At 40.7% G+C, this 27,443-nt stretch overlaps 1 protein-coding gene across 1 annotated transcript in view; it reads left to right on the top strand.

Annotated features, from left to right (window-relative positions):
• LANCL3 (LanC like family member 3) overlaps positions 1–19,633 on the top strand; it is a 48,469-nt gene extending 28,836 nt beyond the window's left edge. The window contains exons 2-5 of the mRNA XM_068395254.1: positions 14,577–14,700; positions 15,435–15,632; positions 17,623–17,830; positions 18,985–19,633. Coding sequence (XP_068251355.1) covers positions 14,577–14,700; positions 15,435–15,632; positions 17,623–17,830; positions 18,985–19,144 — 690 coding nt within the window. The 3' untranslated portion in view covers positions 19,145–19,633. The remainder of the gene's footprint in view (positions 1–14,576; positions 14,701–15,434; positions 15,633–17,622; positions 17,831–18,984) is intronic.
• The last annotated feature ends 7,810 nt before the right edge of the window (positions 19,634–27,443 follow it).

Below are 27,443 nucleotides of genomic sequence, written 5' to 3'. Positions count from 1 at the left end.
AGGAGTGGCCAATACACCAGAAGGCTGTGCAGCCATTCAGCAAGACCTGGACAGGCTAGAGGGCTCGGTGGAGAGGAACCTAATGAAGTTCAACAAAGGCAAGTGTAGAGTCGTACACCTAGGGAGGAATAACCCCATGCACCAGTACAGGTTGGGGGTTGACCTGCTAGAAAGCAGCTTTGCAGAGAAGGACCTGGGAGTCCTGGTGGACAGCAGGTTCACCATGAGTGAACAATGTGCCCTTTGTGGCCAAGAAGGCCAGTGGTATCCTGGGGTGCATTAGGAAGAGTGAGGCCAGCAGGTTGAGGGAAGTTATCCTCCCCCTCTACAGGGCCCTAGTGAGGCCACACCTGGAGTACTGTGTCCAGTTCTGGGCCCCCCCGTTCAAGAAAGACAAGGAACTACTGGAGAGAGTCCCGCGGAGGGCTACAAAGATGGTGTCACGGTTTAAAGCTGGGCCAGCTATTAACCAGGTGGCAGATGCTCTCTGTTAACCCTCTCCCCCCCACCAAGGGAAAGGGAAAAGGGAGAGAGACTTATGGGTTGGAAAGTTAAAACAGTTTTAATAAACTATAATAATGAAAAAGAATATAATAACAATAATAATAGAAATAACCAAATATATACAAATATGTACAAAACCAAGATCAAGAGCTTGGAAATCCTCCTCAGGCAGAGTTGCTCCCCCCAGCATGGGCAGAGGGGAAAATGCAGTACCTCCCCCCAGCACAGGCAGAAGGGAAAAGGCAGTAGCTTCCCCCAGCACAGGCAGAGGGGAAAATGCAATAGCTCCACCCAGCACACCTGCAGGCTTTTAACTGGAAAATTGGCAAAGCTGGTACCAATCAGTGGGAGACAGGAGGGCCCCTCCCTCCTGGGCCCCACCTCCAGGAGGCAGTGGGTTAGTGATAAATAGGAAAGTGAGAATGACATGTATGGGATGGAATACCTCGTTGGTCAATCTTGGGTCACCTGCCCTGTCTGCTCCTCCCTGCAGGTGCGACCCCCCTTTGGCTCTTCACTCATAAGCAGTGAGGAAGTTAGCAGTGACCTTGGTTTCTCTAAGACTAATTGGCCTGGTTTGGGCCAAACCAGGACATTCCACCCCTTATTCCATACCATTCACGTCATACTCAGATCACCACTACCTTTTCATTTTCAAATATATATACACATATCACTAGTTTATGATTCATCTCTATACAAAAAGTTCATTAAGTTCATTTGGTTCAGGATTGTGGGTTTCCATCTGGCTAGCAGTCTCTCTTTTGTCATGGTTCGTGCCCACGGGTTGCAGGTTAAAGATGTCAGACTCGAGGAGGTTACTGGACGCCACTTGATGAAGCTAGCTCCGGTCTCATCACCACTGTCTTAACCTGAAAGACACTTATGCAGTAACAACATACAGTTCAGAATTAAGTATTCTCACCCAGAATCAGATCACGTTCAGGGACACATCGGACTTCACCATTTTGCAACATCACCCACCAAGTACCTCCAGGTCCCTGAGCAAAAGCAATCCCACGAATGGGTTTACCTTTGCCCGTTACAGGAAGAATCCAGACAGTTTTTCCCAATAGATTCCTTTCATGCACCACCGGGACTTTATCTCCTTCTACTGTATGTAGAAGGTCTGACTGAGCAGGGCCAGCTCGATTGATAGATCCCCTGGTGTTAACTAACCAGGTAGCTTGTGCCAGATGCTTATCCCAGTTTTTAAAGGTTCCACCCCCCATTGCTTTCAGGGTAGTTTTTAACAGCCCATTATACCGTTCAATTTTCCCAGAGGCTGGTGCATGATAGGGGATGTGATATACCCATTCAATGCCATGCTCTTTGGCCCAGTTGTCTATGAGACTGTTTTTAAAATGAGTCCCATCGTCCGACTCAATTCTCTCTGGCGTGCCGTGTCGCCACAAGATTTGCTTTTCAAGGCCCAGAATAGTGTTCCGGGCAGTGGCATGGGGCACAGAGTATGTTTCCAACCATCCGGTGGTCGCCTCCACCATGGTAAGCACATAACGTTTACCCTGGCGGGTTTGAGGGAGTGTGATGTAGTCAATTTGCCAGGCCTCCCCATATTTATATTTCAACCACCACCCCCCATACCACAAAGGTTTTAACTGTTTGACTTGCTTAATTGCGGCGCATGTTTCACAATCATGGATAACCTGTGCAATAGAGTCCATGGTTAAGTCCACCCCTCGGTCACGAGCCCATCTGTATGTTGCATCTCTCCCTTGATGACCTGAAGTGTCATGAGCCCACCAAGCTAAAAATAGTTCACCTTTATGTTCCCAGTCCAAATCTATTTGGAACACTTTAGGAGCCTGATCCGCTTGTTGGTTGTTTCGATGTTCCTCAGTTGCCCGACTTTTAGGTACGTGAGCATCTACATGACGTACCTTCACGACTAGTTTCTCTAGCCGAGCAGCAATATCTTGCCACAATTCAGCAGCCCAAATAGGTTTACCTTTGCGCTGCCAGTTGTTTCGCTTCCACTGCTTTAACCACCCCCACAAGGCATTTGCCACCATCCATGAGTCAGTATAAAGATACAGCCTTGGCCACTTTTCTCGTTCAGCAATGTCTAAAGCCAGCTGGATGGCTTTTACTTCTGCAAATTGACTTGATTCACCTTGTCCTTCTGTGGCTTCTGTGACTCGTCGTATGGGACTCCATACAGCAGCTTTCCACTTCCGATGCTTTCCTACAAGACGGCAGGATCCATCGGTGAACAGGGCATACTGCTTCTCATCCTCTGGTAATTCATTATATGGTGGGGCTTCTTCAGCACGTGTCACCTCCTTTTCTGGTGGCATTCCGAAGTCTTTGCCTTCTGGCCAGTCCATGATCACTTCTAAGATTCCTGGGCGATTAGGGTTTCCTATTCGAGCCCTCTGCGTAATTAATGCAATCCATTTACTCCACGTCGCATCAGTTGCATGATGGGTAGTGGGAACCTTACCCTTGAACATCCAGCCTAGTACTGGTAATCGAGGTGCCAGGAGAAGTTGTGCTTCAGTACCAATTACCTCTGAAGCAGCTCTAACTCCTTCATACGCTGCCAGTATTTCTTTTTCAGTTGGAGTGTAATTGGCCTCGGAGCCCTTGTATCCTCGACTCCAAAATCCTAGGGGTCGACCTCGAGTCTCCCCTGGTACTTTCTGCCAGAGGCTCCAGGTAGGACCATTGTCCCCAGCTGCGGTGTAGAGCACATTTTTAACATCTTGTCCCGTACGGACTGGTCCAAGGGCTACTGCATGCACAATCTCTTGTTTAATCTGTTCAAAGGCCTGTTGTTGTTCAGGACCCCACTGAAAATCATTCTTCTTTCTGGTCACTTGATAAAGAGGGCGTACAATCTGGCTGTAATCTGGAATATGCATTCTCCAGAAACCCACAACGCCTAAGAAGGCTTGTGTTTCCTTTTTGTTAGTTGGTACGGACATAGCTGTTATTTTGTTGATCACCTCTATTGGGATCTGGCGACGCCCATCTTGCCATTTAATCCCTAAAAACTGGATCTCCCGGGCAGGTCCCTTGACCTTGCTTCTTTTTATGGCAAAACCAGCTTTCAGAAGAATTTGGATTATTTTCTCCCCTTTGTCAAAAACTTCTGCTGCTGTATCACCCCATACAATGATGTCATCAATGTATTGCAAATGTTCTGGAGCTCCACCCTTTTCTAGTGCAGTCTGGATCAGTCCATGGCAAATAGTAGGACTGTGTTTCCACCCCTGGGGCAGTCGATTCCAGGTATACTGGATACCTCTCCAGGTAAAAGCAAACTGTGGCCTGCACTTTGGTGCCAAAGGAATAGAGAAAAATGCATTAGCAATGTCTATGGTGGCGTACCACTTGGCTGCCTTTGACTCCAGTTCATATTGAAGTTCTAGCATGTCTGGCACAGCAGCACTCAGCGGTGGCATAACTTCATTTAGGCCACGATAGTCCACAGTTAATCTCCATTCTCCATCAGACTTTCGCACTGGCCATATAGGACTATTAAAGGGTGAGCGAGTCTTGGTAATCACTCCTTGATTTTCTAATTGTCTAATCAGTTTATGAATGGGGATCAGGGAGTCTCGATTGGTGCGATATTGTCGTCGGTGCACTGTGGTAGTAGCAATTGGTACCTGTTGTTCTTCAACCTTCAGCAACCCCACAACAGAAGGATCTTCTGAGAGGCCAGGCAAGGTAGACAGCTGTTTAATGTCCTCAGTCTCTACAGCTGCTATACCAAAGGCCCATCTATACCCTTTTGGGTCCTTAAAATACCCTCTCTTGAGGTAGTCTATGCCAAGGATGCACGGAGCATCTGGGCCAGTCACAATGGGGTGCTTTTTCCATTCATTTTTAGTTAGGCTCACTTCAGCCTCCAATACAGATAACACTTGAGATCCTCCTGTTACTCCTGAAATACTGATAGATTCTGCCCCTTTATGATCCGATGGCATTAGGGTGCACTGTGCACCAGTGTCTGCCAAGGCGCGATACCTTTGTGGTTTTGATGTGCCAGGCCATCGAATCCACACAGTCCAATAAACTCGGTTGTCCCTCTCCTCCACCTGGCTGGGACTGGAGCATCTCTTGTATGAGGAGAGGCTGAGGGAGTTGGGTGTTCAGCCTGGAGAAGAGAAAACTTGGAGGGGATCTTATCAATACTTACAAATACCTTAAGGGTGGGTGTCAAGAGGAGGGGGCCAGACTCCTCTCAGTGGTGCCCAGTGACAGGACAAGGGACAAAGGGCACAAACTGAAACATGGGAAGTTCCATCTGAATATGAGGAAAAACTTCTTTACTTTGAGGGTGACAGAGCACTGGATCAGGCTGCCCAGGGAGTTTGTGGAGTCTCCTTCTCTGGAGATATTCAAAACCCGCCTGGATGTGTCCCTGTGCAACGTGCTCTAGGTGAACCTGCTTTGGCAGGGGGTTGGTCTAGATGATCTCCAGAGGTCCCTTCTAACCCCAACCATTCTGTGATTCTGTGATTTTATTGCTAGGTTTTTAGTTCCTCAAACAATGTATTTGCAGTAGCAAAGAAGCTTTACAGCAAGAGTGTAAAGCTCTGCCTCGGCACAAAATATAAACCATTATTTGGAATTCTAGCTTCAGGGGAGTGGTGACTCATACCTCAACTGAAATTTTTAATCCTCTTTCATATAGATATGGAAGACAATATATTGCCCAGCTTGTCACAGGAAACAATCTTCTTGAGAATATTTGTTGACATGAAGCAAAATTCTTCCAGGACTTCCAAGGAGAACTACTGCTTATAAATACAGCTTTATTCAATAGAGGCGTAGAGTGTATGCAGTCTTGAAGAAAAAGACACAAATATTTTTATTGTGTATAAGTCATGCACTCCACATTGGTGTAGAGCTAGGAATGAGAATGCATCTGTGAGGCACTTCCCTTCAAACTGACTAAAATGAGAGTAGGATCAGCCCTTGAAGAGTTCGATGTTTGCTCGGCTGTTTCTATTAGGTTTCCCCTACTCAGCTTCCACAAGCAAGGTCAGCATTTTACTCTGTCAAGTAAGACATATTCCTGTAGTCTCAACCTTTAAAGGCTACCTTAGGCAAAATTGTTATCGGTCTCAACAGACTATGAGCCAGCCATGTGGTGTTATTGGTGAGACATGGAAAACCAAGAATTTACAGGAACAATTTCATGGTATATAAACCCTAGTTTATCGACCTGGTTACTAAGTGAATTATTGGATTCCATTCCTGGGGGTCATGAAATTACTCTGTTAGATATTACACCAACTGGTAAAACTTCCAGCATTTCTTATACAATACTTGCCAGGAGTAACACCCTCCAAGTCAGGACCCGTTCAGGTCAATGAGGACTTTGATATTAAAAGCAGTATGAATGATCTAATAGGTAAAGTGACTTTGACAAATTGAAAAAGCTAAATCCTGCATGAGACTGAAAAGGCTCTTTTCCTTTTCCATCACTCTGACTGATTAAGATGGCAGTATGACTTAAGATGAATTGAACTACGAACATCCTTAGAGATATTGTCAAGGAACTAAAAATCAATCTTTCTCTGTCCCCATCCTATACTTTTTATTTGTTGTATTACATAGTTGCTTTCAGTGGAATCTTTTAGTTTCATTCGTCTTTTTTTGGTGATCTCACATGAGCAACATAATTACTGTTGTTGAAACAAGTGAAGCTTTAATGTTATATACAATTGCAACATGAAAAAGGTACTTACAATAAGCTGGAAATCAATAAAAGGTTGTGCGACCGTACAGGTTCTGTACAGTAATTTGGTCAGAGAGATGCCTCAGCAAAGGGTGCGGTAGAAAAACATTTAATCATCCAAATATGCTATATGCAAACTGCTGACACTTTTCTCCAGGCCAGTACCACACTGAATTTGGATGTAGACTGTTCTCTTCAGACACAGCTAGTTAGCATAGCCTACAGGGACAAGGAGCTCTTTCAGTCTTTTCTCTCTCTCTCTCCCTCTCTCTTTACCCCTTTTCCTTCTCTCCCAGGGCCAGTTACGCCAACTCGTCTCTGTTTTGCGGCACCTTTTGCAATGTAGAACCCAGCTGGCCCTTCGCAGCTGAGATGAGGAACACGAGAGCTATCCAGCCACCAAGCACATAGCCTCTACCGGGAGAGATCACTGCAGCAGTAAGGTTTTTTTAAGTCAGGTGTATGAAGGGATGCACAGTGCTTTTGTCCCTTTATCTTAACCAGAATTAGTTTGAAGGAACTTTACAGGTATTACCAGTTTCCCACAGAAAACTAGACTAAGTTTCTGAGAGCTTAAATTTTGGAGATGAACCAGAGAGATCCTCATTTCCTCTTACTCCTTGCAACAGTGCTTTCCAGTGCCTGATTTCACTTCTGTATTTAGTGACATCTTCAAAATTAACTGTCGTCATGAACTTGGCAGCAGTACAATTCATCATCTTTAGAGGTCCTAGCATGAACATTTCTCTTTGCACATTTATGCTCATCAGAAGTAAACATGCTACTTTTTATTACATCAGTGCTCTGTAAGATGCTGAGTGCTCTCCATTCTGGACGAAGTAAAGGAATGAAGGAATGGAAGTGTCCAGTTCTTTCTGGAGCCTGTCAGGACGTCTTAAAATACGGCTTATCAGCTTACTTTGGTTTCTAGGTACACTTGCCATTTTAATTTGTAGAACTCTAAGCCTAGGTCAGCTTCCCTGTGAAAAATATTAGCCTTTACTGACTGACTCAAGATCAAGGTCTGCCCATCTCATGTTGGCCTGCAGGTGTGTACAAACACTAACAAATTCATTTTTCCAAGGAGCAGTCTGCCTAAGTTCCCGGTAGCCAATAGTGGTGCCCAATTAAACTGGACTTGCACAATTTCTGAGTTCAAACTAAAGGCATTGCCATGGTTACTGTAATGGTTGGGGAGGCGCTCTCATCTGTGTTACAAAGTTTTTATCTTTTATAAAGGCTGTTTCATGAATCCTGTTTCCTGCTGCTCTGGAGCTGGATGAATGGATAGTACTTCTGATGCCTCTGCATAAGTTGCATGCATCAACCAGTTCAAGCACCGTGGCAGCTTTGCTACAACAAGAAATGTCTCTGGAACAGATGAAGGCATGGATTCACTTCCAATGAACCAGCAGACCCACTGTTAAGGGGAAGTAAGCTGATCCAAAATACACGGGCAGAGCAGATGTTCCTTGCTTACTAGTGTAAAAATGGCATGAGATCCTGGGGCAGCACAGCTACAACACACTGGGCTGCCTGTTACTCAAACCAGAGTGCAAAGTGCCCAGCTTGGAAGATGTTTTATTATCATAATGCAGAATTGTCAGGGACACTTATTTAGAATGCAGAAGGATAGATCTCCCATCAGGAAATGACAGGTCTGCACTGCAGTTGTGGCATAAGCTAATTACAGGGCTTGTGTACTGGTGTACTTTCTGGCTGAGACTAAACAGAGTCAAAGGATTTTCCATGGATGAAGAGGTTTTTACATGAATAATCTTCCTCCTACCTGTGTGGGGAGCATAGGTGGAAGGAAAGCAGTATCCGTGCAGCGCTAATCTCTGGCTCATTTGCAGCTGTCATAAACTGCTCCGATGTCTGGTGGAGGAGTGGTTGACACACAGGAGCTCCAAACAAGGATTTGGATCGCAGAAAGGTGATCACTGATACATCCGTTTTGGCCAGTTCCCAGGGTCTGTGCCCCCAGAATGGCTCAGCCATGCGTTATGAGGCTGCTGAATAATAATAATAAAGGAAAAAAGAAGAATTCTACTTGTTTGTTGAAAAAAGTTGGGGTAGAATTCTGTAATGTAGAAAAAAGCCTCCCCAAGCAGCGCCAGCTTCGTTTCTCAGTTAACTTGCACATTTCGTATTTTTACTGTTTTTAAACATGGTTTTCAATTCATGCTCTTGAATATGGGTGCAATTCTAGGGAGAGATGCTTGAAATTAAATTATTGGCTGTCTGTGCTCTGTGATAACTCTAACCCTCTACTAGGCAGAAGAGAACATGCAGCTGGGGGTGCAGACAGCTGCCATTTGAAAGCCATAACACAGGAGTGCATCCTGGGATACCTCACTTCTTCCGTGATGGGACCTGTCCTCCTGAGCAACTCCCTGCTGTCTTTGCTGTTGACCAGCCACCTTCGGCTGAACAGCACCTAAGCTCTCAATGGGTAGACTGATACCTCCTCAGTCACGTTGGTTACCTGAACTGCTCTGCTCTTAGATCTGTTCCTTGACATCCTTCCTGCTTCAGTTCTCCAGCAGCAGGGAGCCGGGGCTTGTGCTTCCCTACTTTCTTCAAGTAAAGAGGGTGACCTCTTGTTTCCTTCCCAAGACCTAGGAAAGCCACTGTATTAGAACTAGATAGCTGTATCCAAGAAGACCCTGGTGCAGCTGCATGAGAGGTGTTGGGGCCTGTCATTAATTGGGGGGGAGATAGATAAGAAAGAGGAAGAGAGTGTAACCAGAGAAACTCATGTTTTCCCTCTCTCTTCATTGACCCAGGATAGGGGGAGCTTGAAGAAAGGCCGATTGCTGTTTTTTCCTTGAAACTCTCCAGTGTTTAAGTTGAGACACAGTGACTAGAGATGCTCATTGCATTTGACCTACTGCGTAGCGGCACCAGCTGCTCTCAGACAGCCTCCTAGCTGAAGTTGTGCTCCATCCTTTTCTGCAACACTTCATTTGCAGCTGAGTCTGAAATTTTCCCCTTCTGAAGGACAGGTTTAAAAGCAGAATTTGATGGGTTTAGTGCTACACAGTCCTGGCAAGTGAGGTCTGTGGAAATTTTGTACTCTGTTAGCAATAACAAAAGTGCTGTATTGTCTTCTTTAGCAGTAATCTGATTCATCGGGAATAAATGCAGCCTTCAGTTTCTGATTGGACTCATGATTAGTGACCCATGAAATAGGACAGGACTGACATTGCTGTTTCCATGCTGCTGAGGCAAAGAGCAAGCCTCAAAAACACACAAATTTACATGTTAAAAACAAGCAATACTGATGGGTTCTATAGCGGTCTGCTTTACTCAAGATTGCAGTCAAGTACCATTTTCCAATGAACTGACACAATCATATTAGTAGTTGAGCTGAGTTTACACACACTGTCATGTAGTTGTGTTAATATGAGAAATCTGGGAAAGTACACTCTCTAGAAAGTACTATTCATGGTGCTGTTACAGCGTGAAACGTACTGCGTTAGCAGCAGTATCAGTAGTACTTCAGGAACTAATCCGATTCCTTTAACAAAGTTTTCAATTTTTTTTTTTAAAGAAGGTTGTACTTGACACTGTGCGTAAGGAAAGCAGACAGCTGTGCACTTGGAGCTGGGTTTCCCAGTGTGCTTGCAGGAGAGGTACATCAATCAAACTGCAATAACACTAGGGGCAGGCAGATCCCTCTGTCTTTATACCAGCTACTCTTCTGTGGCTTCAAGTGTTACCATCATCTGAAAGAAAAAAAAACCATCCATGACATTGCACAGAAAGGTCCCTGAACAATCCCAGCCCTTGTCTTTGGTAGAAAAAGATCAAGCTTAAGGAGTGAACTTAAACATCACACAGTGCAGTAAGGTATCATTAAATTACCAAGCTGGCTCCAGCATCTTTCTGCTTCAGTCAGCTGCCCTGCTGAACGGAGATGTGTATCTTTTTTTAACAGCGTTTTTGAGTATTATAACTAATTCACAAGCTCCCTCTGCTGGCATAGGAGACTAATAGCAAAGCTCCTGTTCAGTTATTTGTAGACTGACCCATTTTTTTTCAGCTTATTTTTGAAACTTTCTACAGCATCAGAAAAAGTGTATGAACAAATTCATGTAAATGGCTTTTTAGAAGTGTGACAGAGAGAGGTTTGATGTGTTAGATTCATATTACATTTTTTATATGCATAGAAGAAGGCTTTTTACACAATAACATAAGTGTAGCTGTTACCTCCTAGAAGTACTGATGCATCTATAAAAAGATAATGATACTTGTCATTCAGTAATGCCTTCTGTTACTTACATACAGGAAAGAGCTCTAAGAAAATAAATACAGATAGATCTTTTAAAATAATTAAAAGCTTACAGTCCTCAAAAATACTCTGTACAGTATGCAGTTTTATGTAGCAGTGGTTTTCAAAAGGCAAACCATGAGCCAAGGGGCTTGTAGGAAGCACTCAGAGGAATGATGAAGTGCTGAAAATGTTTTTGTAATCAGAAGCAAAGAAGAGCTAGTCCTGCTTCTTTCTTCCTCATCCTCAAGGTCAAGGTTTCTGTCTACAGTTTTCGAAACACATATCCAGGGCCTAGCATTGTCATAACCAATATATTATGAAATCTGTCTTAATAGATTAAAAGCAGTTGTGAAATGATTTACTTCCAACTAAGCAATCTCAGGTTGAGAAATACTGCTAACAAAAAAGGACTGTGTTCTGTGATTGCTGTAGACGTAGCACTTCCTTGCTGACTTGTAACAGGGACTTACTGAACGAAGTACCTGTCTTAAGTAATTCGCAAATTTGTGGAGTGCCTTAATGGGAGAAGACATATTGTCTGCAGTGGCACAAGAGAAAAATGGAGAGACTTTAGAAACAATCACGGTGGGTTTTTTTAATATTAGCAGGGCTCCAAGGCACAGGCAGTAGTACAAATACTAAATATTATAGTGCTGCTTAAGCATTGTGCTTAAAGTAAAAGGTATATGGGAATGCAGCTGTCACCACTGTGAGTGGAACAGTTATTTAGCAGCACACAGCATCACTGGACAATGATTTAAAACAGAAAATAAAGAACTCAACTGACCAATTGATAGGGAAATTGCAGGGGTAATGTGGAATGCACGTATTCCAAACTTCGGTCTAGTGAGGAGACTAAAATGCACACTTCTAATGTGATAGGATAGCTTGTGGTGTCTTTAAAAATACAAAAAGAGTTACCTGAAATATTAAACCACCAGCAGTGTATCTCTTAGTGTCAGTAGTCTTTTGGCTAAGTACTGATGTGATAAAGAACAATTTTACCCACTGTGTAGCCAGCTCATACTAAATGACATTCAAGAAGTTTCTCAAAAAATGCAGCTATCATCTCAAGTATGATTTTTTTGGGGTAGCATATTCTCATGTTTGCTTTATTCTTCATCAAAGCATCTGACAGCTTTCACAAGAGGACGTGATATCAATATGCAATTTATCCTTTCAAAGCCTTTGGGATGATCAGTCTATTTCTTTGCCATCCCTAATTAAACATACTGCTTCAGTAATTCCCAGGGGCAAGAAGGCATTGCGACTACACTGAAATGAAAATGAACTTTGTAGAACCACGGCTACACCATCTGTGATTATGATTAATGTGTTCTATGATTGTTGTTTTGGTCGTAAGTTTTTAGCTGTTTTATTAAAGATACTGTGAGGGAGCATACAGAGACTAGCCACAGATCTTATTTCTTGGCAAGGTGAAAGAAATCTGAGGAGATTTTAACACAGATTTGGTTGAAACAAAATGTAGCAAGCCAATGGAGAACTTAAATGTGATCTCTGATCATTCAACCTTTGAAGGCCACTAATGATGATGGTAAGTGAGGGTCTCTGTTCCAGCCAACTGTTTCCTGAAATAAGGATCAAATACAAATCCTTCATATTTAGGTGTTCTGGAAAACAGGCAGCAGCCCTACAATGTCAGTGGATCGAGTCACTTGGTGAGAGATACTTGGAGTCAGCACAAAAATTTTCTTATTTAGCTATTAGTTAGGACACGTCTCCTATCTGCCTTAAGCGTATGGGTCAGTCTAGTTACCAGAGTGAAGGCTGCCTTCAAGATATACAGGTTATTTTCCATTTCCTTCAGTAATGTGGAAGTGGGTCAGGATGGGTTGATTTCTATCATCATCTATTCTAATCATGATTTTAAATAATAATTTTTCATCTGGCTTTGCATGTGGTTTTTTTTTTTCATTTTGAAAAAGAGGTGACATTTATTACCACATTTCATTGTGCCAGTCAAAAGGGTATACTATCTATACATATAAGTAATTATAGTGCTTAAGTGTTTGACTTTTTATACTTGCTTTATATTAAAAAATGGTGAACGATGCATTTCTTGCTAGCTGGTACTTCTTTATGCAGCATTGTGCAAGGCTGGATTTGGGTAGGAGTTTAAATCCATTGAAAATACACAGTCAGCATTTTAAAATAGTCATTAATTCAATTTAAAAATTAAATGCACTGAACATAAAAATAAGCTTAGCAAAACATGGTTTGTATTGAAAGCCAGTTGATTTACGAAGTAAAGGAACCATTACATACAGAAAATGAACTGATTATTATTTTTCTAATTGGCGTGCCTTTGCCTTCCGGAATTACAACTAGGACATCTTATCCTTCACATTTATTTTTAAAGGGTTACCTTACTAATCTTTTACAAACTATTGGATTTGGAGGACTAGGTCCTAGACTGCAAGACAGTAAAATGAGAGCTCTGGAGAGAATGCAGTGTGTCTCACCATGTCTCTGATCTCCTCATTTGCTTAGGGTTTAAACCGTTTCTTTAAATTCAGTGAAGCTAAAACAATTCATTTAAAAATGACTGGAAATGAGTGAAGTCTCCAGATGTTAACAGCTTATTTACTTCTACTGCAGTATCATTAAAGAACGCTAATCAAGATCAGAAGTAGGTTGTTCTTCAGGTTGTACAAATATCATAGTCATTTGGAGCAGCTGTAATAAAATGCCTTTTTATCAGGGAGCAAGGTAAGACAGACAAACAAGATTTTTCAGCCATTAGTTTTCAGGCAAGTTCTAAGTTACATTAATCCGTAGCATCTTTTACATGCCAAATGAGAGAATATAGTTTGTAACAGATGTTGCCTCCATACTTAATGCTAACAGGTTTTTTTTAAACTTGAAGAAGTAATTGTAAATCCTATAATAATACAAATTATATCAAAACCAAATGTGTTCAGAAACATTTTGAAGACATTATTTTGATATTCGAGTTAGTTTTAAGGTTACCATTTATCTTGTCAAGGCTATTTCTACAGCCTTTTTCTTTTTTTCTTGCCTCATTTTGCCTTTTTTCTTTCTCAGTTTTCTTTTCATAAGTTGAAATATACTTTTGCAAAATACAGCTGAAGCCATACAGGCTTTCCCCTAAAGCCAAAACACTACTTCAGCTGAATTATGTTAGTGACCTAGGTATTGGTCAGTAATGTACAGATGTGGCTGATGTCTCTATTTGCAGATGGAAATTGCGGATGATTGCAGTGAATTGCATATCATTAGAGCTATAGTTAAAACCTGCCTCACTGAATGCTTTAGGTCAGTAACTTCGAAAAGTTCATGTCTGGTGAAATATATGATTTGTTAATCTTACTTTTGACACCACTAAGAGTAAGGTATTAGTCATTTCTTAGGACTATATTAAAGGCAGTGTTGACCTGTTCATGACGATAAAGTCCCATAAACATATCTAGCCTCTATTCAGAGAAAACTGTCTTGCACTTCATTTTTCTTAGCATTTTCTTGAAATAAGAAGGCCTGATTCTTTTACTAAGATGTTTCTGAACCCACATATGTAGTACTGATTTTCAGTAAAATTTAGTACCCTCTTCCTTGCCTCCTCTCTTTTATGTTGTCTGAGAAAAATCTGTCTAGCTCAGTATGTCCCAATAAAGCCTGTAACATTTACTTCTTCTCTAGGTCTGTTTTCCTTTGTCTTCTCATAATGTTTCTTTCTCCAGTCTGGAGGCTGTTGTTTTGCAGCTTGCCTGGTGCTTGTTGTCAGCTTCCATCAGACTGATGTATCTCTGGGAAGAAAAGGCAGGAGCTCTTAGTGGGCTTCTTTTCACCTCATCTGTGCAGCTAAAGATTTGACATTGACTTTCCCGAGATAGGATGAAACTCTCTTTTTGAGAAACATTATGTAAATTTACTGTTTTATGTAAGGAACTCTTAATAATGATGTACATTACAGCATGCTCATAAGATTAAAGGCAGTACTTTGTGTCATGTACCAGCAAAAAAGCAGAGTACTGAAAGATGTCTAACAAATAAAATTATTTTAATAGACTTGATGTTTCTTTTGGTGTTTCTGTTTAGGTACTGACCCCAGCACAAATAAAATCAATTTGCCTGGCCATACTAGAATCAGGAAAGCAGTATGCAGTGAAGAAGAGGAAACCATTCCCACTTATGTATTCCTACTACGGAACAGAATATCTTGGTGAGTAAAACACATGAACTACTTTGAAAATGATGCTCTGTGTAGATGACCTATGGTCAGGTCCTACCCATCGCAAGCAGCTTAGTTGAAGCTCATCTGAAGCAGCGGTGAAAGGTCGTTGAGCAGGTCCTGAGTGGGGTCCTCAAGGCACAATATCACACTGCAGAAAGCATGAGATTGGTTTGCAGATGTTAGTGAGTCCTCTGGCAGGGGAGCAGAGGGAGAAGTCACTGAGTGGTTCTGCTCCACAGACCCTGGCAGGTACAGACAGTTCTTGCACTGAAATTCAGGTTTTAGCTGATTGATACTGTCAGTCAGTAACTGGGAATATAATTTATGGTCCAGTTTCAGTTTGGATTCAATAAAGACTTCAGAATCGTGGTCCCAATTCAGTAGTATGTCAAGAAGAATAACATCTTGAAACAGTATTCAGTTTAGGTTCAGTTTAGGTTCAATTTAACTTCGTGCACTGAGTTTCAGTCATGCCAGAGTGAGAACAGAAAAAATTCATATGTGTTTTTGCATAGCTAAGAGAACTGGAAATGACAGAAGTAGTAACAGATCATAGTGTCATGCACCTAGAAAGCTTTTATTCCAAGCACTATTGAAATATGCATAAAGAAGATGAAAGTGCTTTGCAGTTGACAAGGAAATCTGTCCTGAGGGAAAGTTGCCATGAGATGGAGGTAGACCCTAAACCTACTCTCTAATTTGACTGTTTCTGTTCTTTACAGGTGCAGCACATGGGCTTTCATCAATCCTTCAGATGTTGCTTTCCTATTATGAGTACCTGCAGCCAGCAGATCAGGAGCTTGTGTGGCAGAGCATTGATTTTCTTATGGACCAAGAACAGAACAGCAACTGGCCTCCTGAGTTGGGAGAGACGATCGAGCGGGAGAATGAGCTTGTACACTGGTGTCATGGAGCTCCAGGTTCTTTTCCCATTGATGCTATGAATAGCCAGATGCTGATCACATTGCTTTTCCATGTTAGGTGATTCCATGTAGAAGATAATCTCAGGTTAAATTTGACCGATTTTGACATTTTATGAGATGCAGGCAAACTATTTAGGCTTTTTCTTGCAATTAGGAGTGTTTTATTTATTACTGAAGCGGCGGGAAGGATAGGTGTATTTTCTGCCTTAAAAGCTTAGGTGATCACAGCTGAAAGAATTCTGGTGAACTGTATGTTTTCCGCTCTTGCTCCCTTTCATGACAAGACATCAAAGAATGGTACAGCCAAGTCAAAAGGCAGCATATGGCTGGACAGAGAACTAGTGTGCAAGGGAACACAGATACAGACACATCTGTGAGTTTTGGGAAGGCCTTCAGAATAGCTTTTCTCCCCCCTCATCAGAATCAAAGTTTAAGCTGCACTTATTACATGGATAATGCATAAATTTGACCAAAGTATTTTTATGTGAAGGGAAGTTTGTACTAGCAAGAGGCATTTTTTCTGAAAGTCACCCATATAAAACTGCTTTTCAGAGAAAAAGAGAATCAATCCTTAGTCTGGGTTCATGAGGTAAGGCTGATGTCTATCAGTTCAGAATCTAATCCTATACCTTAGCAATTTTGGCAAGTAATGCTGTATATTGAAATTGCTTTTTTACCCCCAGGCAGAATTTTATTGCTAAGTAGTCATATTAGCTTGGTAACATGAGCCTTAGAAGGTTACAGAAAAACTTACTTTTATTAAAGAATGTCTATGAGCACTGATGCATTGCCTTTAAAGATGTTCTATTTAAATTACAAAAAAAGTACATTATAATTAACATTCATTAAATATGCTTTCTGCTGATGCATTATCTTTTTGTTGGTACAATTAAGGATCAAGCTTCTTGCTCTCGCACTCTAACGAAGTGAAGTGAAGTGAAAAGAGCTTTTGCTTACCAACCTGTTTATTTTTAAGAGGAAAAAATTACTTCTACAGCATGGCTGGCCCAGTGATGAAACCTGCAGGGAAGATGTCCTTTCTGTTTCAGTATCTTGAGAGTGGCCTTTGACTTGGGTTTAACTGTTAGTGGAGACATATGCAGTGAGACTTGACCAAAGTGACAAAATCCCAAAGGGCATAAAGAATTTACTTTACGAGACATTTAGAGACATGTAAATTCATTAATTAGTATTGTTCTTCCCCAGAAAATCCTGTATCCCATCACTGTTCTTGGGTAGTAACGCACATGTAGTTTACAAGAACACTTTTCAGCTACTTCAGTGTATCTTATATTCAGACCACAAGTGAGCTATTCTAAACATTTCCTTAGGCACTTGATTTGGGTATGTGTCATATGCATTCTTTAAAGGTTACCGTGAACTGAGCTGTGCAGTGCTCTGTTGAAGTTTATGATTAATTTATTTGAATCCCCTCTAAAAATAAGCCAAATAGCTTTTTTTTTAACAGAAGTTAGTCTGCATAACTGTTTATAACTAGAATAAAGCAACATAGGCCCTACTGAAAAAAAAAAGCAAGTTTCTTTTTCTCATTCGGTAAAAAATTGTCTGTTGCCAAGGTAAGAAATTATCTTGCCCATCCTTGTGTTTCTGTCAGTGTAAATAGGTGAGGGGAATAGGGATTTGAAACCAATAGAAGATAGTGCTAAGAGTTTACTGTTTTAAAGGCAAAAATGTGACTACTGTTTTAAATTGATAAAAGACTGGGAACATTAGAGTAAACCCTGAAATTCAATAATGTATTGAAAAGATTGAAAGTGGTGTTGTCACAGGGAGTGGATAAGCATGTCTTACTGTGTGCTTTTTAGCATACCAGATTCCCTTCCAAATGTAGCATGTAGATATGTAACGTTGACATGTATAGAGCATGAGACTGCAGTTTTTTAGTGTATTAATCTTTATTTTCTTATGTGTTCTATGAAACCCTTGGCCTACTTATTACAAAAGAATCTCACTGCTATTTTCCCAGGCATTGCATATCTGTTTGCCAAAGCCTACCTGGTTTCCAAGAAGCCTCAATATCTGGACACTTGTATCCGCTGCGGAGAGCTAACTTGGCAGAAGGGCCTGTTGAAGAAGGGACCTGGAATATGCCATGGAGTGGCTGGTAGTGCTTATGTGTTCCTGCTGCTGTATAGGCTCACTGGAAACTCTAAATACATATACAGGGCACAAAGGTTAGCATTCCTACCTTTCAGGATTCCGGGTAATACCAGGAAGTTTCAGGAACATGTATAAAGCTGCTCAGAGTCTGTGATCACCACCCTCAGGTGTAACCTGAGTGTTTAAGCCTCAGGTGCGATTCTAGCTCTGAGTTGTGCGGCAGACACACTCTGCGGGGAGCCCTGCAGTTCTGTTTCCAGGCTGCCTGCGGCACGAGAAGTGTTGGGTTCTCCCAGTCTCCCTCCCTCCCTGCCTGTGAGCCTGCACTCCTTTGGAGGGTACCAGGGTGGATGGGGAGGAATGTCACGCGTCCAGGTCCCATCCGCACATGAGGTCAGAACAGCCAAGTTGCATACCCAAGTCCAGGAGCAAAGTAAAATGTGATGCTGTTTGTTACATTGATTTGTTCTGGTTTTCAGAGCATTTAACACTCTCCCTCACTACTAAACATGGAAAATAACTATAGGACCTGCTTTGCTGTTATTTTACTGTTTTTTGACTTTATCATTCCCAGCTTTGGCCAGTTTGTCATTGTGCTGTTTGGCTTAGCTAGTGGGGTTAATTCCATTTTGTCCTGATGCAAGGAAGAGTATCCCACTGAAAATTCTGTCACAGTGCTGCAATTATCTTTAATTTTATTTCTGTAATTTACTGTACATGTTTGAAAAGATAGTATTGAATGTTTGTTACTGTTTTCCTTACAGCATAGAATAATAAGGGGAAGTGGTATAGTAATTAGGGTGACTTATTTTCAGCTGTTTGCTTTGAAGTGAGAACATTTTATTTTTTAATTATTTCAGCATTACAGAATTTGTTGCATGGATGAAAAAATTGCTTGCATCCTGCTGAAATAACAACCAAGATAAAAGTTATTAAAAAGTATTTGTGTAATAATATGTCTCACAGAAACCAGAAAAAGTTTATAGCTCTCAAAGAAGCATAACACATGGACAGTTCGCAAAGGTTTGGCTTCTCTAGATCTCATGGACCTCAGTTTATTGTGGAAATTGGAGAGTGAAAAATTTCTACATGAGGTTAAATAATGAACATTCTACTTCTTTTAATCATTGAATATTGTTAAAATGATGCTTTCAAACAGCAAATAACTAAATATACAGGAACACCAAATAATAACAAACTCTCTTTTTTTTTTTTCCCTGTTTCTTAGGTTCGCAGAGTTCTTATTTACAGAAGAATTTAAAGCTGGTTCCCGGGCATTAGAAAGCTTATACAGTCTGTATGAAGGCTTCTCGGGAACTGTGTGTTTCCTGACTGACTTGCTGCAACCCAACCAAGCAGAGTTTCCTCTCTTCAGTGTCTTTGTCTAGAGAGTAACATTCTCCAGGGCCACATCCTGGTGGCGATGGGAGAGGGCACTGCGGTTTCACATATTTGTCAAGAGAGGCTATTTACAAAACAAGCCAGTGGTACCACTAACACTAGCCTTAACATAGCTGGGAGTCAGGTGAAAAAGAAAATACACTGGGGCTTTGGGAGGGAAGTGTGCGGTCAAAAAAAATGGGTCAGTGAAAAAAAATGGGGGAAGTGATTGAATCTGATAGGGTAGATATTTAGCTGTAATAAGAAGCAAAATGTAATTATTCAAGTGAGAGAGAAAGGGGCATTATCCAATTTTTAATTTGGTGGTTACACAGGAGAAGAAAAAAGGCAGGCTAGAATTACAGGGACATGCAGAGAAGAAACAGTGATGCATCCAGTAGGTTTTAAAAAGAGATCTGCAAAAACTAGTCTTCATGCAGCGGTGCACTTATCGGGGAGGGTGTCATAGACGTGTCACTACACTGCACAAAGGCAAAATCTGGGATTTTTTACCTAAACCACATCTACTAGTTCTAGTAACATGTATTAGAAATACTTGTGTCTTGGAGCTCTTTCATCTTCATATGCATATAATGATAGTTGTGTAGATAGCTATATATTCAGCCTGCAGTTTCACGGGTTCATTTCAGCTAGTGGGGTTTCATGTGTGTAAATGAGAACGGAATTTGACCCTTCCTTTCAGAGCTCAGTCTGTGGCAAGAAGCTTGTCTCCTTACTGATTTACTGTAACCGTGTCACTTCTTGTCAATACTTTCCCTGTCACAGGGAAGATTAGTGGAGCCACAGAGAAAACTTGGATCAAAAAGTTCTATAGCAAAGATATACCAGGCAGATGCTTTCTTCTCGGTAGAGCATTACTAGACAAGTATTGCTCAGTGATACAAAAGCTTCCTTTAAAAATTAATTACCTATAGCAGCATTTCTGAACAATAACATACATATTTGAGAGAATGGAAAATCTATTTTCCTTGATGAGTTGTTCACTAGAAACCCTGCAAACTGAATGCAAACCTTGCATGGCATACTGATCTTAAGAAAAACCTGATAACAAAACTCAAAAATGCTTTGTTTCCTGGTTAACAAAATAATGTATATGCCCAAATGATTTGTAGCTATAGAAATAAATGGGTTGCTCAACACTAGTTGCACTAGCACTTAAGGTTGCAATTATATGCTGTTTTATATGTATTATATATATGACATGGTACTTGAAAGCTAAAGAAAATGCTAATGTAGATTTGTACTAAAAAAACTATAAAATCAGTATCTGTATTTAAAATATATTTACTATTTATTTATTTTTATTTATATGGGAATAATGCAATTACCTTTAAAGACAGATTAGGAAGACCAGTATGTCAAAAATTCCAGTTAGGGTGAAAAAGCTGACCTACATGCACTGCCAAACAATGCAGTCTCTCTTCCTGCATTCTCAGATGGAGGAGATTACAGTTTCTTTCTTTTTAATGCCTAATGGATTAAAGTTCCCATTTAATTTCAGTGGGCCTTGATCAGGGTATAAGTTGGAGCCAGGTCTTGCAATCCTTCCACATTTTAATATAGTAATCCCATTCCTACTCTTTCCACTGTTATTTTAACCAGATGGCTCGCATTATTCTGAGCTGCAGCTCAGGATTTCTGCTATTTTGCACTGTGCAGCTCTAATTAATTACTTAATCATAGAAGTAACTGTATTTCATTAGTGAATAAAGCAATGCAGTTCTGTATCAATTTGTCAAGAATTTAGGGATTTTTTGGTGAATGGAAATTTTAAAATTCAATATACAGTTGTTATGTGTTTATTATTTGTGGGATAAAAGGTCTTTGAAGAAAGCCATTAATGTCACTTACTTTGTTACTCTGAGCAGTGAGATGTGTACACATAGGAGTACGTATTTCACAGGGAGGTATACACGTGAGGCTAAATCAAAAAGTCAATGGAGATGTGCGCGTGCTCTGCCCAGACAGGTTGAAATGCTCCTGTTAGGTCAGAGCAAAGTCAACTGTCAGTAGTGAAGATCCTGTCTATTAGGATTCTTCTCTCGTTGCTTCCTGTAATGCAGGTGTCTAATATATTTCATAACTGGAACCTTTTTAAACAAATGTTTAAGGAAGGTAAAATTTGGCCTATCCACTTTTTCCCTCTGGTCAATAGCTTTGCAGTCTCAGTATTTATTGTAGGGTAATGTCACTCAGCTAAAACATGTAAGTAACGACATTTGTACCAGAGCATTTAGGTAGCTACTGTAACTGTATTCTGTCCTATTGTAAGACAGAGAAATAGGTTCTGCCATGATCTAGACTCAAGCTGTTGTGATCCTACATTTATTGCCAATCCTTTTATTCAGACATGCCAACATAAAGCAAAAACACCTAGTGTTTTGATAACTGCATGGTCAAAAAACCCAAACAACTCCAAACTTAAGCCCTAACAGAATTTACGCATATCAGAATAGTAATCATGACCTTTTGATTTTGTCCTCAGTGCCTACTTTTTAATTATCAGTGGGCCATGACATTTAATTATTTCCAGCTGGTTATTTCTCAGGAGATGCTTGAAGAAGATCTTTGCCAAAACCTCAATAAATTTAGAGCACGATAAATCAGTACAGTAATTTAGACCCTGATCAAGTCATGCATGCTGATATTGTAACGTATACCACATATATATTAAAATTTACCATAATAGCAGTAGATAAAATGACTCCATTTTATTATGCTTAACTTCCAACGGTCATGGTTGCATTTATTGTTTAATGTAATTCTTCATAAATGCAGGAAATATATATTAAGGACTCGGTGTCAGTTTTCTAGTGGTTTACCCCTCTATGTCTCTTTGTAGAATTAATTCGTTCTGATTTACATTCAGAGGAGACTCTGATCTGCTCTGTGTTGTGTCCAACAGCACCTGTAAAACAAATCTTCTGTCTCTGCAACCATTCTCCATATATGAAGCCATGTGTTTGTCTTCATTTGATACTAATCCTGTAAGTAAGAAAATAGTTATTTGAGTAAGAGCTAGTCCATTGAACAATAAGAAAACCCATGCAACCACCCAGTTTTCAAAATCTGGGTCCCAAATGTTGCTCTGCAAGTTATGCGAGTTCAGCACTGACAAAGGCAAGGGCAGCACACAAACTTTGTTTACTGACACTTAAGATCAGTAACAGTAACATAAACATCCAGTCTGATGGGATACATCTTATAAAATCTTGGAACATAATTAATCATCTGTTTCATCAGACAGGGCAGTTTGAGCTCATTCTTAGAGCTTTGTGACTTTTCTTGCCTGACTTAACTGGGTTAAAGTGGCTACTAGAAGTGCTGTAGTCACAGCTTCTCAACACTGTAAATATACCCCCAAGGCTCTTCTGAAAATGCCAATCATTAAATGAGCGGAGTTTTTTCATCTTTTTCCTCCTCTTAATTGTCTGCTTTTTTTCCTTTGTACTACATACGCTGTTGCATACATGCTGTTGCAACCTTTATTTGTTGCTTTTAAGACACTGACAGGAAAGCAACCTGAGCAGAGCTGTTGGCACTTCTCAGTGTAATAAAAACATAAGGTCCTTTGTGTTCCCTCCTTACTGCTTTGAGAAATTGATCATGCAACCTTTGCTAGACGTTCTTGGTGGGATGCTGTCCCCTCCTGCTCCCAAATCAGGCCCTAATAGACTGAAAAAGTGTATTCCAGAACAGATTGTGCCATGGTGCTGTGACAAAATGTGTTACCAGAAACTTGAGGAGCCTCTTTCAAAGTGTAAAACACAAGCTACTACATCACGTTTGCACATTAGTTTCTTGACTGTGTTTAGTTACTAAAGTGTAGGCAATAGGAATTTAAGTGATATAATAGTATTTCTGATTATGCTGTTTAAGCAAAGAGGATGCATTGTGTGGGTATTGGTGCTTATTTGTGATGTACCTGTGTTTGTGTGGTGCTGTGTGTGAGTAAATCTGTAGATTACAAATCAGTTTAAGGAGCTATATACTATTCATGACTTTTGGTAGGTCATCCATAGATTACTGTCACAGAATAATTTTGAGGGAAACTAGATCTGTAATGTCCAGATTTGGTGATCCCAGGATTCATACAGCCAGATGCAATATGTTTCAACAGTACAGTTCTGACAAATATAGCTTATTTTTTTTCTGCTACTCACAACTTCTCAGCATGGGAACATATTCGTTTTGTGCCACCGCTTTCAGTATCTGCTTTGTTTGCATCGTTGTTTCCTTCAGTTTCCCTGCCTTTCTTTCCCAACCTATGAATAACTTCAGAAGACTGAAGCAGCAGCCCATGTCTTTTGTTCTTGAAAATAAGATTGATTAATTTTATTTAAGAGGGGTGATCCACTTATTTGCATTACATTATTTTACACTCCCAGGTGGTCTCTTCTCACTGGCTCTGCCATTTCCCACCTGCTAAGGAAAAATCATTATACTGTATAACAACTGTCACTGATGTTTTACATCATTAAATAAAACAAAGAGAGACTTTCTAGGGATCATGTTCACTTCTCTAGTATCTCAATTCTATTAAGACAATCAAAACCAAGTGAAATGGCTAAACATCCCAAAATACACATCTAAATACTTCTGGGAAGTATGCACAAATGAATGCAAGTAAAGTGGTCACCCTTTTTGCTACTCTGTGAAATTAAGTAATGCCACTTTGATGTTCTAACAGTAATTATATGGACCTGTAGAGACTATGATGAGAATACTGATTAGTTTTTAAAATACTGTGGAAAAAATGAAATGTAGGTATCTGATGTATTCAGAAACATACAGGTGCAATATGTGCAAATGGAAACTTTTGTAAGCAATCAAATTTTTGTACTTACATCGTTACCTGCATATACAGTTATAGCATCTGCCAACATACTGCATGTTTTATGCAAACAGTGACCTATTTTAGCATACGCATGCATTTTGAGAATATATCCTTGTTACTTGGACTTATAAGATCCATGGACAGAGAGTATCTCTGAGGTCTGCCAAGTAAATCTCAGGTGCGGTAATCTTCTCCTATATACCCTGAATATTCACTGGCATGAGTGCATATTCTAATCCGTAGGAAGATTAGTATATCAGGAATGAGGATTGCCCTGCAGATTTTAAAGAGCAATTTTCCTGTGAAGAACTATGCTGATGAGCAATTGCTGGCTAACAGCACAGTCTAGGTTGCTCTGAGAAGACATTTCATTTTATATAAACATCTCCTGGACTAAGTACTAAGCAGCAGAAAGCTAAATTGAAAAGAAATAAGAAAATGACCAAAAATCACATTACTGAGGGAACAACATACTTCAAAGCCATAAACCAAAAATGCTCAGGGCCCACAAAACAATACAGCAATTTAGGGATGTGAATAGGCATTTTCCAAGAGAATAGCACAGTTTGCTTCATTGCACAGTTAGTGGTACAAGGTGCACTGTACAGGTTTTAGCTGCCTTGAACAACGCTTCATTGCCATTACAGCAGAGTCATCATATGCTGAAAAAAGTGTGCCTGTGAAGGAGTTGACTGTAGCTGAACCTACTGCCTACTCCTATCATTTAATGGAATAAAAGTGATGTAGACTATCGATGCTTAGGCACTTTAAAAAAAATAGATCCAAAAAGCCAACATGCACCAATTTGTCGACCTGCCTTTGAGCTATTACACCTCCTAATTTGTACTGTCACTGATGTCACTGTTGGTCCTGTACCCTGTGTATTTAAAATTTTACATCACGCTCTGAAAAAAGTAAATTTATAAATAGTAATATCTGCTTGAAAATACATAAGGCCATTATTTATTTGTAATACTTAGAAGGGAGTCCCTTGACTTTTTTCATTGCATGACTCAAAGAGAAGGTGGAGGCATTTAGGTCAAGTACAGCAATACCAACTAGAATGGCAGAAAATTCATTAAAAACTTATTTTGCCTAGTGGTATAATGATATTTCAATAAAAGATACTTTATAATGCAGTGATATGCAGCAACAGCACTGCATGACTATACATGCATACTCCCCAGAAAATGTTATGTAGAAGTCCTGACATCAGTTATATCCCATAGTGAACAGAAAACAAATCCTATTCAAACATTTATTTCTACTTCATATAGAAGAGAAAGGCTGTCTGATCAGAAACTGAACTCTGCTTCTGTCTTCATTACATGACCACACATAAGAGAAGAAAGACTTCCTCTAACAATGGTCTGATTTTGCCACTGGTGTGGCCTCCTGTGCTCATTTTATGGGCCTGATATGCCACCTGCTGATGTCAATGGTGAATCTCCACTTGATTTCAGGCATGCAAGGTTAGGTCCTTCCACAGGTGTGAAACGGGCAAAACAGCATCATTCTGGGCCCCAAGCCTGCAAACTTTCCTCTACACAGGAGTCCTATGGAATTAGTAAGGCTTGTTCGTATAGTAAGAGGAAAGCACAGGTGTTTGCATATGCAGAGCCCTATTTGACAGCAGTTTTATTCCCATTTTCCCTCAATATGTCTGCAATATACATGAATGCCAATACCAATAAAAAGTACGGGGAACTTAAATGGCATTACTAAGAAAGGGTGTTATTTCATGTCTAGTTTGTGTTGGTGACACTTGATTATTCAATATATTCCAACATAACTGTTTGTTTCTTGAGTACATGCTGCACCCTAGATTGGTTTCTCAGTGTAATAGCCATTCTCAGCCATAGTATGGTACAGGCCCTATAGAATCAAGATTGATTTGATTCTACAGAAATGCACCTTATTGTTTAAAAGCAGGACCCCTGCTCTTTTGATGTTTTAAACACTGTGATCTTTCAGAATGTGTTTATTGTATTAGTTTTATATTGTAGATTATGATAGAAACTAGATTTTATAGCTTTTTAAAAGCAGTGATAATACTAAGCTTCATAGTGGCAGAACAAACTGTGTATATCCATATTATGTATATTAAAGCTGTGATTATATTTTGCCTTAAGTAAAAGCCCAACCTTAAACAATATGATTTTGCATTGGATTGCTTATTTCCGTACTTACCTTCCATAGTGTCAGCAGCTTTTCCTCCTGGAGCAGTCATGACTCAGGGCTCCAAAACCTTTTCAGTGGTACTGTGTTATCAAAAGTAAAATCATTCACCTGAAAAATCAGATAAAACTTTTGGAAAGAAGAGACAGGCTGCACATAGCCATGAGGTAAAACTACCTCGTGGTAGTTTCCCCCGAGAGAAGAGAAAACGGGTTGCTTTTGGCCTGTAGGTTAATGTTACCCACTTAGGTGTTTATTTTCAACCTGCTTAAATCCGAGTACATGTGGCCTCTTCTCTTTCCAGAAAGACCCCTCCATTCCCAGTGAAGAGCATCAGAGCATTAAATTCACCTAAGCCTGCCCGTAACAAAGTTTCCTTCTTTGGCATCATGAGCTGAGCTCAGCTAGAGCCGAGCAATGGGACTCCAGGTTTGTCAGTGCAAAGGCACTTCAAGAAATGGCCCAAACAAAATCTTTCTGGCATTTTTTCTATAAATCTGGTGGCAACCTAAGTTGCATTAAAGAATAGTAGCAGACATGCAGAAGTGGCCATTAGTGTTTTCCCATGAATAGGCTAACAGCATCTCAAACTCCATATCTTGCCTTTCCTATTGTACACGTGGTAGGTCTAAGGTCTGTAGCTAATCTGCACATGCAGATCTGCAATTACCTGGGGACAGGCAAGGAGAAACAAGATCTATCAAGAGGAGGCATCAAAGCCAGCTGAGCATGAACCAAGTACCTGCACAAAGAGGAGGAAAGAAGTGGCGGTGATTGGAGAGTCCCCCTGTGCGGGATACAGGCACCATCTGCCAACGTGACTTGGTACCTCAGGAGCTTTGTTTCTTGCCAGGTGCTCAGATTCAGGATGTTGCAGAGGGACTGCAAAGACTTGTCTTGCCTTCGGGCTATTACCTTTTGCTGCTTTCCCATGCAGGCATCAGTGATACTGCCAGGCTGACCTTGTGCGGACCCAGAATGACTCCAGAGCTCTGGTGGCAAGGCAGAAATGCATGGGGTGATCTGGCTCCTGCTGGTGAAGGGGAAAGGCTCAGGGACAGTAGGCACGGGCTGCAGAACAACAGCTGGTGTTGCAGCAGAGCTTTGGGGTTTGTGATCCCAGGAACCTTTGAGGGAAAAGGTCTGACAAGCTAGGGTGAGAGCCACCTGACAAGGGGGTACGAGAGCACCTCTGCCACCAGGCTCACTGATCTGGTGAGAAGGTCTCTGAACGAGGTGCATCACCGAAGGGTTACCGGGACTCACAGCTC

Source organism: Nyctibius grandis, chromosome 2 (genome assembly GCF_013368605.1).
Source record: "Nyctibius grandis isolate bNycGra1 chromosome 2, bNycGra1.pri, whole genome shotgun sequence".
Lineage (NCBI taxonomy): Eukaryota > Metazoa > Chordata > Aves > Nyctibiiformes > Nyctibiidae > Nyctibius > Nyctibius grandis.
This window is presented reverse-complemented; position numbering and strand designations above follow the sequence as displayed.